This window comes from Mytilus californianus, unplaced genomic scaffold (genome assembly GCF_021869535.1).
Source record: "Mytilus californianus isolate M0D057914Y unplaced genomic scaffold, xbMytCali1.0.p SCAF_9, whole genome shotgun sequence".
In the NCBI taxonomy this organism is placed as follows: domain Eukaryota; kingdom Metazoa; phylum Mollusca; class Bivalvia; order Mytilida; family Mytilidae; genus Mytilus; species Mytilus californianus.
In genome coordinates, this window is record NW_026262745.1 from 95,865,558 (window position 1) to 95,882,729 (window position 17,172).

At 35.7% G+C, this 17,172-nt stretch overlaps 1 protein-coding gene across 1 annotated transcript in view; it reads left to right on the forward strand.

Annotated features, from left to right (window-relative positions):
* The window catches only part of LOC127714180 (kinase D-interacting substrate of 220 kDa-like), a 56,892-nt gene that overhangs the window by 27,723 nt on the left and 11,997 nt on the right, over nucleotides 1-17,172 (forward strand). Inside the window, exons 16-21 of the mRNA XM_052220198.1 lie at nucleotides 5,374-5,533; nucleotides 7,369-7,523; nucleotides 9,554-10,299; nucleotides 10,856-11,063; nucleotides 11,669-11,831; nucleotides 14,986-15,179. Coding sequence (XP_052076158.1) covers nucleotides 5,374-5,533; nucleotides 7,369-7,523; nucleotides 9,554-10,299; nucleotides 10,856-11,063; nucleotides 11,669-11,831; nucleotides 14,986-15,179 — 1,626 coding nt within the window. The remainder of the gene's footprint in view (nucleotides 1-5,373; nucleotides 5,534-7,368; nucleotides 7,524-9,553; nucleotides 10,300-10,855; nucleotides 11,064-11,668; nucleotides 11,832-14,985; nucleotides 15,180-17,172) is intronic.

Sequence of the window (17,172 nt, forward strand, 5' to 3'; positions counted from 1 at the left end):
AAGCTGCGCCCCAGCGAAGCATTTTATTTGGTTTTATCTGAATCAATTCAAATATTCAAAACCTACCAACCAGTAATTAAGAAGAAAAAAACACAACTAAAAACACACCCATAAGAAAGTAGGCATGCCATATAGTTTGACATCTAAACTATTCTTGTTTAAAATGAGCTACGTCGGATAGAAATAGACCTTATGCAAATGAATATTATCACATCTGTAAAGCTATTTTCGGTTCAAAAAAATCTCTGTGCAGAGTCTGTAAATGTCTGAAAATTGAGTTGATATAAAAATCCTACAAAACAGACCCAAATTCATCTTTTATTTCGTATTTGAATGTAGCAAAATCAATCAAAGTCTAATATACTAGTATATGTATACGTGTACTTGCATAAGGTTGATTTATATCCAACGCAGCTCAAATATTTATCTAGCAAACTAATTATATATAAGTATAGAATGTTCAAATAATTGTTAAAAATAAATATAATTAAACTTCAAACATCCTCTTAAACATTTTTATACGACCGCAAAAATTAAAAATTTTTTGGTCGTATATTGGTATGACGTTGGCGTCGTCGTCGTCCGGCGTCGTCGTCGTCGTTGTCGTCGTCTTGCGTCGTCCGGCGTCGTCCGAAGACACATTGGTTTTCGCACTCTAACTTTAGTTTAAGAGAATGGATCTCCATGAAATTTTACCATAAGGTTCAATACCACGAAAGGAAGGTTGGGATTGATTTTGGGGGTTATGGTACCAACAGTTAAGGAATTAGGGGCCAAAAAGGGGCCAAAAATAAGCATTTTTGTAACTTCCAGACAATAACTTGTGTGTAAGTGTATGGATCTCTCTGACATTGTACCACAAGGTTCCATATCACAAAGGAAAGGCTGTAATTGATTTTGGGGGTAATTGCCTCAAAATTTTAGGAATTAGGGGCCGAAAAAGGGGCAAAAAACAAGCATTTTTCTAGTTTCATGACAATAACTTGTGTGTAAGTGTTTGGATATTTCTGAAATTGTACTACAAGGTTCCATATCACAAAGGGAAAGCTGGAATTGAGTTTGGGGGTAATTGCCCGAAACGTTTAGGAATTGGGGGCCAAAAAGGGGCCAAAAATAAGCATTTTTCTAGTTTCCAGACAATAACTTGTGTTCAAGTGTATGGATCTCTCTGAAATTGTACTGCAAGGTACCATACCACAAAGGGAAGGCTAGGATTGAGTTTGGGGGTGATGAATCATAAGGGGGTTCAAAAAATTTGGGGGGGGATTTTTTTTTTTTCTTTTTTTCCTTTTTTTTAGCTCACCTGGCCCGAAGGGCCAAGTGAGCTTTTCTCATCACTTGGCGTCCGGCGTCGTCCGTCGTCGGCGTTAACTTTTTACATTTTGAACTTCTTCTAGAGAACCACTGAATGGAATGAAACCAAACATGGCATGAATGTTCCTTATGAGGTGCTGACCAAGTGTTGTTACTTTGTAGCCGATCCATCATCCAAGATGGCCGCCAGCGGGGGACTAAGTTTAACATAGGACCCTATGGGAAATGCATACAAATGACTTCTTTTAGAGAACCACTGAATGGAATAAAACCAAACATGGCATGAATGTTCCTTATGAGGTGCTCACCAAGTGTTGTTACTTTTTAGCCGATCCATCATCCAAGATGGCCGCCAGCGGGGGACTTAGTTTAACATAGGACCCTATGGGAAATGCATACAAATGACTTCTTTTAGAGAACCACTGAATGGAATAAAACCAAACATGGCATGAATGTTCCTTATGAGGTGTTGACCATGTGTTGTTACTTTGTAGCCGATCCATCATCCAAGATGGCCCCCAGCGGGGTACTTAGTTTAACATAGGACCCTATAGGAAATACATACAAATGTCTTCTTTTAGAGAACCACTGAATGGAATTGAACCAAACATGGCATGAATGTTCCTTATGAGGTGCTGACCAAGTGTTGTTACTTTGTAGCCGATCCATCATCCAAGATGGCCGCCAGTGGGGGACTTAGTTTAACATAGGACCCTATGGGAAATACATAAAAATGTCTTCTTTTAGAGAACCACTGAATGGAATGGAACCAAATATGGCATGAATGTTCCGTATGAGATGCTGACCAAGTGTTGTTACTTTGCAGTCAGTCCATCATCCAAGATGGCCGCCAGCGGGGGACTTAGTTTAACATAGGACCCTATGGGAAATACATACAAATGTCTTCTTTTAGAGAACCACTGAATGGAATGAAACCAAACATGGCATGAATGTTCCTTATGAGGTTCTGACCAAGTGTTGTTACTTTGTAGCCGATCCATCATCCAAGATGGCCGCCAGCGGGGGACTTAGTTGAACATAGGACCCTATGGGAAATACATACAAATGTCTTCTTTTAGTGAACCACTGAATGGAATGAAACCAAACATGGCATGAATCTTCCTTATGAGATGCTGACCAAGTGTTGTTACTTTGTAGCCGATCCATCATCCAAGATGGCCCCCAGCGGGGGACTAAGTTTTACATAGGACCCTTTGGGAAATACATAAAAATGTCTTCTTTTAGAGAACCAATAAATGGAATGGAACCAAACATGGCATGAATGTTCCTTATGAGATGTTGACCAAGTGTTGTTACTTTGCAGCCGATCCATCATCCAAGATGGCCGACAGCGGGGGACTTAGTTTAACATAGGACCCTATGGGAAATACATACAATTGTCTTCTTTTAGAGAACCACTGAATGGAATTGAACCAAACATGGCATGAATGTTCCTTATGAGTTGCTGACCAAGTGTTGTTACTTTGCAGTCGATCCATCATCCAAGATGGCCGCCAGCGGGGGACTTAGTTGAACATAGGACCCTATGGGAAATACATACAAATGTCTTCTTTTAGTGAACCACTGAATGGAATGAAACCAAACATGGCATGAATCTTCCTTATGAGATGCTGACCAAGTGTTGTTACTTTGTAGCCGATCCATCATCCAAGATGGCCCCCAGCGGGGGACTTAGTTTTACATAGGACCCTTTGGGAAATACATAAAAATGTCTTCTTTTAGAGAACCAATAAATGGAATGGAACCAAACATGGCATGAATGTTCCTTATGAGATGTTGACCAAGTGTTGTTACTTTGCAGCCGATCCATCATCCAAGATGGCCGACAGCGGGGGACTTAGTTTAACATAGGACCCTATGGGAAATACATACAATTGTCTTCTTTTAGAGAACCACTGAATGGAATTGAACCAAACATGGCATGAATGTTCCTTATGAGTTGCTGACCAAGTGTTGTTACTTTGCAGTCGATCCATCATCCAAGATGGCCGCTAGGGGGGGGGGGGCTTAGTTTAACATAGGACCCTATGGGAAATACATACAAATGTCTTCTTTTAGAGTACCACTGAATGGAATGAAACCAAACATGGCATGAATGTTCCTTATGAAGTGCTGACCAAGTGTTGCTACTTTGTTGCCGATTTACTGTTCAAGATGGCCACCAGGATATTTTATTAAATAACGGGACCAATATTAATCAAAATTTGGCCTCAATCATTATTTGGGTATCTGTTATGATTTTTATCTATCTTTACATGATTTCTAAAACCAAAGTAGAGTCAGGTGAGCGACACAGGCTCTTGAGAGCCTCTAGTTTTCTTTTAAAATTTTCCATTTTAAGTTGGTTATTTCTGATTAATATTTAAAAGCAAATAATAATGATATGGTAGGAGATACACACCAAACAGGATGTGTAAATTATTATCTAATAAGTATTGTGCAATAGCAAGAAATTTTCAATTGCACAGTATTGCACAATAGCAAGAAATCTTCAATTGCACAGTATTGCGCAATAGCAAGAAATCTTCAATTGCACAGTATTGCGCAATAGCAAGAAATATCCAATAGCACAATATTGCGCAACAGCAAGAAATTGTCAATTGTACAGTATTGCGCAATAGCAAGAAATATTCAATTGCACAGTATTGTGCAAAAGAAGATACTTCGTATAAATTGCTTATTTCTTGATCAATTTCAATGGGGTTTTATTCTTGAATTCTTGGGGTTCTTTAATATGCTGAATCTAACCGTGTATTAAGTTTTTGGATTTTGGGCCCCGTTTTTAAATTGGTCCACATTGAGGTCCAAAGGGTCCAAAATTTAACTTTGTTTGATTTCATCAAAAATTGAATTATTGGGGTTCTTTGATATGCTGAATCTAACCGTGTATTTAGATTCTTAATTTTTGGTTCCGTTTTCAAATTGGTCTACGTTAAGGTCCAAAGGGTCCAAAATTAAACTTAGTTTGATTTTAACAAAAATTGAATTTTTAGGGTTCTTTGATATGCTGAATCTAAACATGTATTTAGATTTTTTATTATGGGCCCAGTTTTCAAGTTGGTCCAAATCGGGGTCCAAAATTAAACTTTGTTTGATTTCAACAAAAATTGAATATATGGGGTTCTTTGATATGCTGAATCTAACCATGTATTTAGATTTTTGATTTTTGGGCCCCGTTATCAACTTTGTCCACATTGAGGTCAAAAGGGTCCAAAATTGAACTTTGTTTGATTTCATCAAAAATTGAATTATTGGGGTTCTTTGATATGCCGAATCTAACCGTGTATTTAGATTCTTAATTTTTGGTTCCGTTTTCAAATTGGTCTACATTAAGGTCCAAAGGGTCCAAAATTAAACTTAGTTTGATTTTAACAAAAATTGAATTTTTAGGGTTCTTTGATATGCTGAATCTAAACATGTATTTAGATTTTTGATTATGGGCCCAGTTTTCAAGTTGGTCCAAATCGGGGTCCAAAATTAAACTTTGTTTGATTTCATCAAAAATTGAATTCTTGGGGTTCTTTGATATGCTGAATCTAACCATGTATTTAGATTTTGGATATTGGACCATAATAGGTGAATGTCCAATTTAAAATTTTTAAGTTCTTAGACCACATTCATTCTGTGTCAGAAACCTATGCTGTGTCAAATATTTAATCACAATCCAAATTCAGAGCTGTATCAAGCTTGAATGTTGTGTCCATACTTGCCCCAACTGTTCAGGGTTCGACCTCTGTGGTCGTATCAAGCTGCGCCCTGCGGAGCATTTTATTTTTCTTTATTTTAAAAAAAATACTGAAATATGATTGCATTTTTTCACAGCAAAACATTGACTTTGCCTCAACTTTATAAAGGGGGGAGTTGGGGTAATGGAGGTCACTGGTTTATTTTTTGTGTGTTTTTTTATAGTTTATAAAGTAATAGGCTACCAAGACTTGAAAAGGTCAGTCTGATTGAACTTTCAGCACTGTTAAATGTACTAAAATAGATTTTTTTCTTTTTTGTCTAAAAATGTATACACTGTAATCTCTTTAACAGCTGCCATCTTTGTACTGGTGCGGAAAAACAACTTTAGAATATTAAACAATATCAGCCTAGTGCTGGGAAAAGAATTGAGATCATTGACATTACTCATCAAGGTGTTGTTCTGTAATCCAAAGCCATCCTCTGCCAAGAAAGTAGATGTACCAACTGTTAAGTAAGTAAAATATGGTGAAACCTGTCTACACTTACCTAATATTAATGTATTTTCTGGTACATAACCTCTACAGTTTAAACAGGGATTCAGTTAAGCATTGTTTGTTTTAAGCACATTTGTCTGGGTTTTTTTTATCTCAGGGTCAAAGACCAAAAAATACTGTGTTTTATTTATGCACATAAAAAAATAACAAACAGGGATTCAGTTTATGCAGTGTTCGCTTAAGGCACATTCTTCTGTAAATTGTAATGTATTTTCTGGTACATGACCTCAGTTTAAACAGGGATTCAGTATGTGCAGAGTGTGGTTAAGACACATGTCTTTATATACATACATTCTGTATCGATCAAAAAGAAAAATGCTGTGTACTGTTTATGCACTCACAAAAAATAAAATAAACACATGAATGAACTTTTTCATTAGAACTCTTGAGTGGCTGATTAAAATGAGAAAGATGTAAGAAAAATTTTTGTTAAAATTTGATGATTGATAAGATAGCAAGCCAGCAGTACAAATATGTATTGATTCAGTGCTTATAAACAAGAGTTTTTCTGATACCTATGTGGACATTGAGCTAACTACGTGTATCAAGATTAAAATGCAAGATATTATTTTTGTGACACCTATCCTGTCACAATTTTCGCAATAGTTTCTGAATTTACAGACTGTGTTTAATAAGAATGGAATTAGATGTTGGGCGAAAGTCCGTGAGAAAGCAACACACCGAAAAAAAGACCTCTAGAGGGCACTATACAGTCTTCAACAATAGATATACAAAAGCTCTAAATTGTCCTTAGATATGCATTCATGTGTGATTATAATAGAAAAACAAAGGATATGGGGTATCCATCCATGACACAAAATCAGTACATGCACAGCAAAAAAAACAGGCAAAGAGCAAAGGAACAGCTCTTCATCTCAAAGTCACAGTGAGGCCTTCAACACGGAGCAAAAAACTGTAATATATTTGATTGATTGATCAATAGTACGTTTTTGACTCAACAGTTGCTGTCTAGAAATTCATTGTATTTTATTGAATCAACTTTGAAATTTGTTGAGTACATATTTATAGCTATTATTTTGTCAGCAATATCAGAACAATTTATGAAAAAATACTGTATTCATTTGTGTATTTATATTTGTTGGTACCAATTTTTGTAGATAGAGGAAAAAATGTATTTTCTTGGTATTTGTATACAAGCATATTGAAAATTTAAACTAGTTGAACATTTAAGTTCATGGTTTCCGTATACACAGTGTCCTCCCCACAAATGTCATATAGCATCATAGTAAACAGGGAATTATGAAATACCACATCCAAAACACAATCTGTAATAAAATATTCTAATGCAACATTGTTTATAACAATCATTTTGATTAGATAACGTCACCAATTTTCATGGCATCAATTCACAATTGATGCTATGAAAACATACGCGCAAGCGCAGACGACAAATGACAGATTTTAAATGTATGATTTGACATTGTTTTCTGTCAGTTTCATTAGAATGGTGATAACAATATTGTATTTTCAGCTCCGACAGCATCAATTGGTGATTTGATGGTCTCAAATACCTGTTTACTGGCTCCGCTAACACATCGCCAGTAAACTTGATTTGCGACCATCAAATCACCAATTGATACCGTCGGAGCTAAATTTCAGATAGCATCGCATTCAAACAATAAAGCATCACATTAGCATGATGCTAAGGAGCCTTAGGGACAACACTGATGCCCATGAAGTTAATGAAAATTGGTACACCACGAATAATAACGAATCTATAGTAATAGTATTTAGTATTATAATCTGAATTTTTTTTATTTGTGTGTTTCAGGTTTTTATTTAGCGAGAGTACAAGATTAACAAGTGTTGGTGGTGAAAAAGCCTTGGCATCAATGATTGGGACACTCGGGGATAGTTTAGAACAGGAATATGGTACCCTCGTAGCACGTCTGTTCAGGGTGTTTAAAAAGGAAGCAGACACTACAAGTTAGTATAGGACTGTTCCTTTTAAATTATATATATATGACGGTCTGGATGGGGATCCTTCAATTCTGTATGCTTTGATTTTTTAAGCCATTTTTCTCTATTCATTATTATACCCCATGCAACGAGTTGCGGAGGGTATAATGTTTTTGACCCGTCCGTCCGTCCGTCCGTCTGTCCGTCCGTCAGTCCGTCAGTCCTGTTTCTTGTCATTGCAACTCCTCTCAAACCACACAACAGAATTTCACGAAACCTTTTTAGATAATAAGGACATACTATGTAGTTGTGCATATCGACAGGAAATTGCGATTCAATTTTTTTTCTAGGAGTTACGCCCCTTTGAACTTATTTACTTTAATGTACTACTGCAACAGTTTGTCATCGCAACTCCTCTGATACCACACAACAGAATTTCATGAAACCTTTTTAGATAATAAGGACATACTATGTAGATGTGCATATCGACAGGAAATTACGGTTCAATTTTTTTTCTAGGAGTTACGCCCCTTTGAACTTATTTGCTTCAATGTACTATGCAACAGTTTGTCATCGCAACTCCTCTGATACCACACAACAGAATTTCATGAAACCTTTTTAGATAATAAGGACAAACTATGTAGATGTGCATATTGACAGGAAATTACGGTTCAATTTTTTTTCTAGGAGTTACGCCCCTTTGAACTTATTTACTTTAATGTACTACTGCAACAGTTTGTCATCGCAACTCCTCTGATACCACACAACAGAATTTCATGAAACCTTTTTAGATAATAAGGACATACTATGTAGATGTGCATATCGACAGGAAATTACGGTTCAATTTTTTTTCTAGGAGTTACACCCCTTTGAACTTATTTGCTTCAATGTACTACTGCAACAGGTTGTCATCACAACTCCTCTGAAACCACACAACAGAATTCCATGAAACTTTGTAGATAATAAGGTCATACTATGTAGATGTGCATATCGACAGGAAATTATGATTCAATATTTTTTCTAGGAGTTACGCCCCTTTGAACTTATTTGCTTCAATGTCTTCTGCAACAGTTTTTCATCGCAACTCCTCTGAAACCACACAACATAATTTCATGAAACTTTGTAGATAATAAGGACATACTATGTAGGTCTGCATATTGACAGGAAATTATGATTCAATTTTTTTTTCTTACACATATTTTATTTCTCCAATGACAATGTGAGGACGTGGGGTATGTGAGCGCGCTCACTAAGGTTCTTTAATTACTTTTGCCCATTATTCTCTATTCTTTATAATTTAGCACCCCATTATTCTGTATTCTTTAATTATTTTTTGACTAGTTTTCTCAATTCGTCAAATTTTTTGTCATTATTCTGCACTTTTTGCCCATTATTCTTTTTTCTGTAAACCCCATCAAGACCCTCTCACATGTGTCATTCCTATTTAAATGTGGTAACAACATACAGTAGCTACTTTAATGTTACTGCTGTAATTTTTCACAACAATCATTTTTTGGGAATAAAGATTGCATGCATGCATTTATCAATTTTCCAGCCTTTAGCACTACTTTTAAGTATAAGAAAAACTATAATGCATTGAGTGAAACATTCCATACATCCTATCCATGAACTTTTCAAGAAATTTATCAATGAAATATATCCTTCAAGTAACAAAATGATGTGTATTATCATACTTGTCAAGAAAACTACGTAAATTGTGCATGGTGCCAATGTTGTCATTGTTAAAGTAACATTTAAGATTAGAGTTATCTTCCTTTGTCCACAATTGTAGTTGAACCAACTTCAATATTTGACTCCCAATTTATAGTATTGCCTTCCCATGCTAATTATATTGCAAATAATGTTTATTTTTTAGTTCCCACTGCATAATGAATGCAATCTTTACCCTTCAGTGCTAACAATCACTTTGATATTTTTGTGTTGAGTTTCCGTCAAATGTCATATACCCCACTTCTCCTTATACATGTATTTATATTTTAAAAAGTCTATTGTGTAACTGGACGACAATTTACTCATCTTGTTTTGTTATATTTCAGATACCTATACTGGAAGATTCAAGACGTTTTGCTGTGTACCATATTTTGTTTATTTGTATATAGTTCTGATATGTTTAGAAGTGGGCGTGGCCATGTTAGTTACTTTTGCCAAAGACGATGATGTGTATTTTGATCCAATTAAAAATGTGACAACCACAGACTTCGGAGTAAAAATCAGTAGTAATATACCAGTGTTTGTGACGTTGATTGTATTTTCTGTGATAATAGGTGGTGCTTTCTTCCTCAATATATTTACGTGGGGGCAGGCATTCATAGCGGTCGTTTGGTCACAGAAGAGACGTGTGATGAATGCCGGGTCACAACTAGACAAGATCAAGTTAGATGGATTGATGCACAAATTGAAACTTGAAGTTGACATCATGGCTAAAATGGTGACAAGCATGGATGGATTTACCGAAAATCAGACCAGACTGGTAGTTGTTGTCGATGGTTTAGATAGCTGTGAACAAGATAAAGTGTTACAAGTTTTAGATACGATTAAAACTTTATTTTCTGACGAAGACTCTCCATTTATCACAATTTTAGCCGTAGATCCTCAAATAATTATAAAAGGAATTGAGAGCAATATAAAGACGTCATTTGTAGATACGAATGTAAATGGGTTTGATTATTTACGGAATGTTGTACATCTTCCATTCTACTTACAAAGCCAGGGAATGGCTATACCTAAACAGACCATGACGAAAGGCTTCTCACAGTATGATGTTTCAGAAACCAGGCCAAAGGTTGGTATTGCCATATTGATGAACAGTTGAATTAACCATGTATAAAATCTTGTCACATCTGATGTTGATTACTTTTGCTTTTGTTTTTTGTGTCATTGGGTTGCTGCCTCATTGAAAATATAACTGAACTCTAAGTTTGCCTCTATAGGTGGTAACCCCATTTTGAAAGTGCCATCCCTTGGTACCATATAAAAATAAGAAGAATTGTGGTATGATTGCCAATTAGACAACCCTCTAACAGAGACCAAATGACATCATGGACATAGAAGTTAACGACTATAGGTCACCTTACACCTTCAACAATGAGCAATAAAATTGAGAATGGAAATGGGGAATGTGTCAAAGAGACAACAACCTGACTGGTTCTGCATAGTAAGTTATAAAAGGCCCTAAAATGACAACTGTAAAACAATTCAAACAAGAAAACTTGAATGAAACTGCCCTTATACTTAAATTTATTTACATGATTTACAACCCCGTGCCTTTTCAATTCATCTATTCATGGGAACAAAATTGCATGTTGAAGAAGAAATTGATTTTCGTTTTAAAATTTCAGTCAGTCCAGCATCAGGAGTCGACTGTTTCTACAACTGTGTATGAGATGAGAAAGAAGAGCCGGAGGAAGCAAGGTCGGTCTGACAGTCTGTCAATAGCAGGAACATCAAACTTTGATATCACAGGAAATCTCTTCAGCAAGAATGACTACTTTAGTGATGTTAACCCACGTAGTATGAGGAGACTGCTAAATATCGTTGCAGTTACAGGCAAGTAAATTTTGTTTTATTTTTTTTCTAATTTGATGAATCAATATTTAATAAGTTTTTATAACAAAATTGACTGCAGCATGAATTATAAAGCCAGAATTCTGCATTTAGTTTACTATTTTTCACGATTTTTACTTGTAAAGATGGGAACTTCAAATATTTGTGTGGCCTACTATGCCTACTATAACAAAAAGTAAAATAACAAAAATACCAAACTCAAAGGGAAATTCAAAACAGAAAGTCCTTTATGAAATGGCAAAATTAAAAGCTCTAACACATCAAATGAATGGGAAACAACTGTCATATTCCTGACTTGGTACAGACATTTCCTTATGTAGAAAATGGTGGATTATTTTTAAAACCTGGTGTTATAGCTAGCTAAACCTCTCACTTGTATGACAGTTGCATAGAATTACATGTTATGGGATTAACCTCAGGACTTCCATATTAGGCCTCAAAGCATTATCCTTCCTAGAGTAGAAAACAAATGACTTTCCTGCTTACGTATGGGATTAACATTAGACTTCCATATTAGGCCTTACAGCATTAGCCTTTCAAAAGTAGAACACATTTTTTTTTTGTTTATATATATATTTTTTTTTCAGGTCGTTTGTTGAGAGCATACAACATAGATTTTAGTTGGTACCGTCTGGCATCATGGATCAACATAATAGAACAATGGCCGTACAGGACATCATGGATTATATTGTATTATGAAGAGAAAGAGATGATGGACAACAATTGTACATTGTTTTCTATTTATCAAAAGTAAGTTTGTTGTTAGACAGGGAGGCTGCAGGGGTTGGACCCAAAACCCTTGTACTTTGTCCTAATCCTAAAGCAATTATTGAATATTAACAGTCAAGCCATACATAAAAGAATGTATCTGACTGTAACTGGAAACACATCATATAATTTTATTCTATGCTTTAGCACCTGTCCTAAGTCAGGAATCGGATGTTCAGTAGTTGTTGTTTGTTGATGTGGTTCATAAGTGTTTCTCATTTCTCGTTTTTTATATAGATTAGACCGTTGGTTTTCCCGTTTGAATGGTTTTACACTAATTTTTGGGGCCCTTTATAGCTTACTGTTTGGTGTGAGCCAAGGCTCCGTGTTGAAGACAGTACTGTGACCTATAATGGTTTACTTTTATAAATTTTGACTTGGATGGAGAGTTGTCTCATTGGCACTCATACCACATCTTCTTATATCTATTCAGAGAAATATTGTGAATTCATTTTTATTCAGGGTGTACCAACAGTCATGGATTGTGTGGCTAATGTTCTACAAAATACAAATTTCTTAGTATATGCTTACATGTAGACATTGTCGGAACCCACAAAGTTAGTAGAGATGAAAATACTTCTTTTGCTCAACCCAAAAACAATTGGTTTTTAGAAGAAAATAAATGAATCCACAGAATGTCGAAATCACCATTACACTTTACTGACTGAATTGACATGTAGTAACAATGTTTAAATGATGGCTTACTTGCAAGAGCAAAACAAAATCAAGAAAAACGAAAACGAAAACAAACAGAAAGGGAAAACATTGAAAGAAACAAAAGAAAAAACTAGAGGAAAAAAATTTTATGACTAATAAATTTTATTGTGTTATTTTATATTTAAGTCTCCCAAACGAAGTTTGGGAAGACTTATTGTTTTTGCTCAGTTCTTATTATTATTATTATTCTTCTTCTTCTTCTTCTTCTTCTTCTTCTTCTTCTTCTTCTTCCGCCGCTTTTAAATTTGAACTTGTCCGCACCCGTTCTCCAAAACCGCTTGTCGGATTAACTTAGGGTTTCACAATATGTTAGACTAACATGTCTAGTGGTGCAATCAGGGTTTTGTTTTTGCAATGGGGTTTATAAAGGGGTACTTTGAGGGGCAAAAAGAAAAGAGGGTTTTACTATAGAACCCTATGGGATTTTATTTTTTAAAATTTTCAAATGATTATAAATTGAAAACCGTTCGTGATAGACACAAACTTTTTAATTGAAAATGTTCTAAATGATAAAGCCCATTAAATGAAATACAGGGTTAGTCCCCAGGGGTCACCCCCACCCCCTGCCATTTGAGAAAGTTCTAATACCTTGTAAGTGGTCAAGATCCCCACCCCTAAACCATATATATTCTGGTTTGTCATGCTAAGATGGTTTGAATGATATACAGGGTTAGTCCCCAGGGGTCATCCCCACCCCCTGTCATTTGAGAAAGTTCTAATATCTTGTAAATGGTCGAGATCCCCACCCCTAAACCATATATATTCTGGTTTGTCATGATAAAGCACATCAAATGTAATACAGGGTTAGTCCCCAGGGGTCACCCCCACCCCCTGCCATTTAAGAAAGTTCTAATATCTTCTAAGTTGTCAAGATCCCCACCCCTAAACCATATATATTCTGGTTTGTCATGCTATGATGGTTTGAATGATATACAGGGTTAGTCCCCAGGAGTCATCCCGACCCCCTGCCATTTTAGAAAGTTCTAATATCTTGTAAATGGTCGAGATCCCCACCCCTAAACCATATATATTCTGGTTTGTCATGATAAAGCACATCAAATGTTATACAGGGTAAGTCCCCAGCGGTCACCCCCACCCCTTGCCATTTGAGAAAGTTCTAATATCTTGTAAATGGTCGAGATCCCCACCCCTAAACCATATATATTCTGGTTTGTCATGATAAAGCACATCAAATGAAATACAGGGGTAGTCTCCAGGGGTCACCCCCACCCCTTGCCATTTAAGAAAGTTCTAATATCTTGTAAATGGTCGAGATCCCCACCCCTAAACCATATATATTCTGGTTTGTCATGATAAAGCACATCAAATGTTATACAGGGTAAGTCCCCAGGGGTCACCCCCACCCTCTGCCATTTAAGAAAGTTCTAATATCTTCTAAGTGGTCAAGATCCCCACCCCTAAACCATATATATTCTGGTTTGTCATGCTGAGATGGTTTGAATGATATACAGGGTAAGTCCCCAGGGGTCATCCCGACCCCCTGCCATTTGAGAAAGTTCTAATATCTTGTAAATGGTCGAGATCCCCACCCCTAAACCATATATATTCTGGTTTGTCATGATAAAGCACATCAAATGAAATACAGGGTTAGTCCCCAGCGGTCACCCCCACCCCTTGCCATTTAAGAAAGTTCTAATATCTTCTAAGTTGTCAAGATCCCCACCCCTAAACCATATATATTCTGGTTTGTCATGATAAAGCACATCAAATGAAATACAGGGTTAGTCTCCAGGGGTCACCCCCACCCCCTGCCATTTAAGAAAGTTCTAATATCTTCTAAGTGGTCAAGATCCCCACCCCTAAACCATATATATTCTGGTTTGTCATGCGAAGATGGTTTGAATGATAGACAGGGTTAGTCCCCAGGGGTCATCCCGACCCCCTGTCATTTGAGAAAGTTCTAATATCTTGTAAATGGTCGAGATCCCCACCCCTAAACCATATATATTCCTATTTGTCATGTCTCGAACATTTGAATGACGTATACGGTCAGTCCCCAGGGGTTCCCCCCACCCCCAATGTTCTAATATCTTGTAAATGGTTGAGATGGCCACCCCTAAACCATATATATTCCTGTTCGTCATGTAATGAACATTTGAATGACGTATAGGGCCAGTCCCCAGGGGTTCCTCCCCACCCCCAATATTCTAGTATCTTGTAAATGGTTGAGATCCCCACCCCTAAACCATATATATTCTTGTTTGTCATGCCGAGATGATTTGAATGATATACAAGGTTAGTCCCCAGGCATCACTAATGCATATAACTTTACTGGACCAAACCAATTTTCAATGGATGTTGCCCAATGTCAGGCGACCCTGGGAATTACGAATTATGGGAGCTTCGTTTGGGAGACTTCGTAACAGCATCCTGTTACATTCATTTCTTGTTTTACCAGAATCGCAGATAAATTACCAATTTCAAAAGAAGTAGAGCCTCTGCTTGAGATAGATAGAAATCCAAGAAAATTAGAAGCTTTCTTATCCAGTAAATCGTCTTCATCCAAAAGTCACATGTTGACAATTGCTGATCTAAAGAAATTCTTGCCATGTACGATCAACCTGGATCCATACCTTAGGAAACTTATTAGAGGTAATTATCATTGTGGTACACTACAGTTATAGTGGATTATCGTGGGTTCAAACTTGCTTTATAGAATGAAATGTCAGGACAGTTTAAATTTTCAACTGAAAGTCCCTCCTTAAGAAATATGTGGGTCCTGTAAAATATCAATTTAAAGAATTTAAAGAGATGCTGGCATTTTTTTATTTAGAAATTAAAGTTTCCTTCGCATAGAAAAAAAGGCCTTCTTTTCTTTTTTCATAAAATTTGATCATAAAATGCATGGGAAAATTCAATTAAGTGGTTTTAATTCTTTACAAAATTTGAATTGAATTTGAATTGGCTGTGCATGTTGACTACAGAAATGACCAAATCCACCTGTGCTGTTGTTTATCATATGAGCTGCAACAGATACATGTAGAAATCGACCTGATGCAAATGAATATCAAATACATCTGTTAATCTATTTCAGCTTGAAAAAAATCTCTATGCAAAAGCTGTAACTGTTTGCAAATTGAGTTTATATATGGACCTTACCAAACCGACCAAAACTAATCTTTTATTTTGTATTTGAATGTTCCAAAATCAATCAAAGTCTTGTACATATACATGTATACGTGCACCTACAATAAGGTTGATTTCTATCCGATGCAGCTCACATTATAGATATTAGACAATTCTACCACTGCTTCAAGTGTGATACTTTATTTCTCCCTCTCAAGACAGTTTAATTTATCAAATTTCAAACTCTGAGGCTTTTTAACTATAAAAGATATCACTGTAGGAAAAATATGGTATCACACAAGATCCAGTGGTATAATTTCTTTTAACTAATGATTTTTAGGAGATATGTAGACAAATTTTATCGTTCTTTTTTAATGATATACAAAAAGATTGTGTCCTTATATGTGAAGTCATCTGGTATGGTCCCCTTTTTATATGTCACAATACTAAGAGAAATAAGAGGAATTGAAAATTTGAATTTAACATCATCATTGAATTTTGACCAAAGAATGATTGAGATTAAGTTTTCCACAGATTGCTTATGAAAAAAATAACCAACCATTTGGGGTGGGGGTGTTTAAATTGGCTTAGAAATATAGAAATGTTATTCTGGAATTCTGGAATGTATAGTATATTCCAATAAGGATAACATACTGTAAATTCAGTAATTTTTGTGAAAAATGCAAACCTGTAAAAGAATAAAAAGTAAAATCACAAAAATACTGAATTCCGAGGAAAATTCAAAAAGGAAAGTCCCTAATCAAATGGCAAAATCAAAAGCTCAAACACCATGAACACATCAAATGAATTGATAACAACTGTCATATTCCTGACTTGGTACAGGCATTTTCTTATGTAGAAAATGGTGGATTGAACCTCGTTTTATAGCTAGCTAAACCTCTCACTTGTATGACAGTCGCATCAAATTCCATACAAACAAAAGCATACAACCAAAGACAGTAATACATGTAATAACTGATATGAAAATTATCAGTCAGGGGACTTATTGAAATAAGTGATTTTTAAATCACTTATTTAAGTAGCAAATTCGAAGTTTTGTCACAAATTGTGATTTTGTAGTTTTACCAAAATTTTAAACGCATAGGTTTAGATAATATCTTTTCATTAGTAAAATTGAAAAAAAATGAACTTTTTGCTTCTTTTAAGCAGCAAGGTTTATGCCTTTGATGCAATCATTTACCTGCAAATTCTATTTTAGTTGAAAAAATGCTATAAAAGTGGCTTTACATAATGAACTGATACTTTCTTAACAGATTTTTCCCAGCAGTGGGAGTATTTTTCCTGTAAAATTCAAGGTTTCATCTTATAGATTATGTAATAAAATTCTACTGTTCGCGATCAAAATTTCACTGTTCGGGGGTGTTGAAATTAGTGGGGGTTATTAAAATAATGATACTTAAAGAAGTGATTTTTTGGAAGGAAATTGAGGTATGATACTTAAACAAGTGATTTTTATGTCATTATCCTAGATTTAGTACAAGGTCATCACCTGACATGA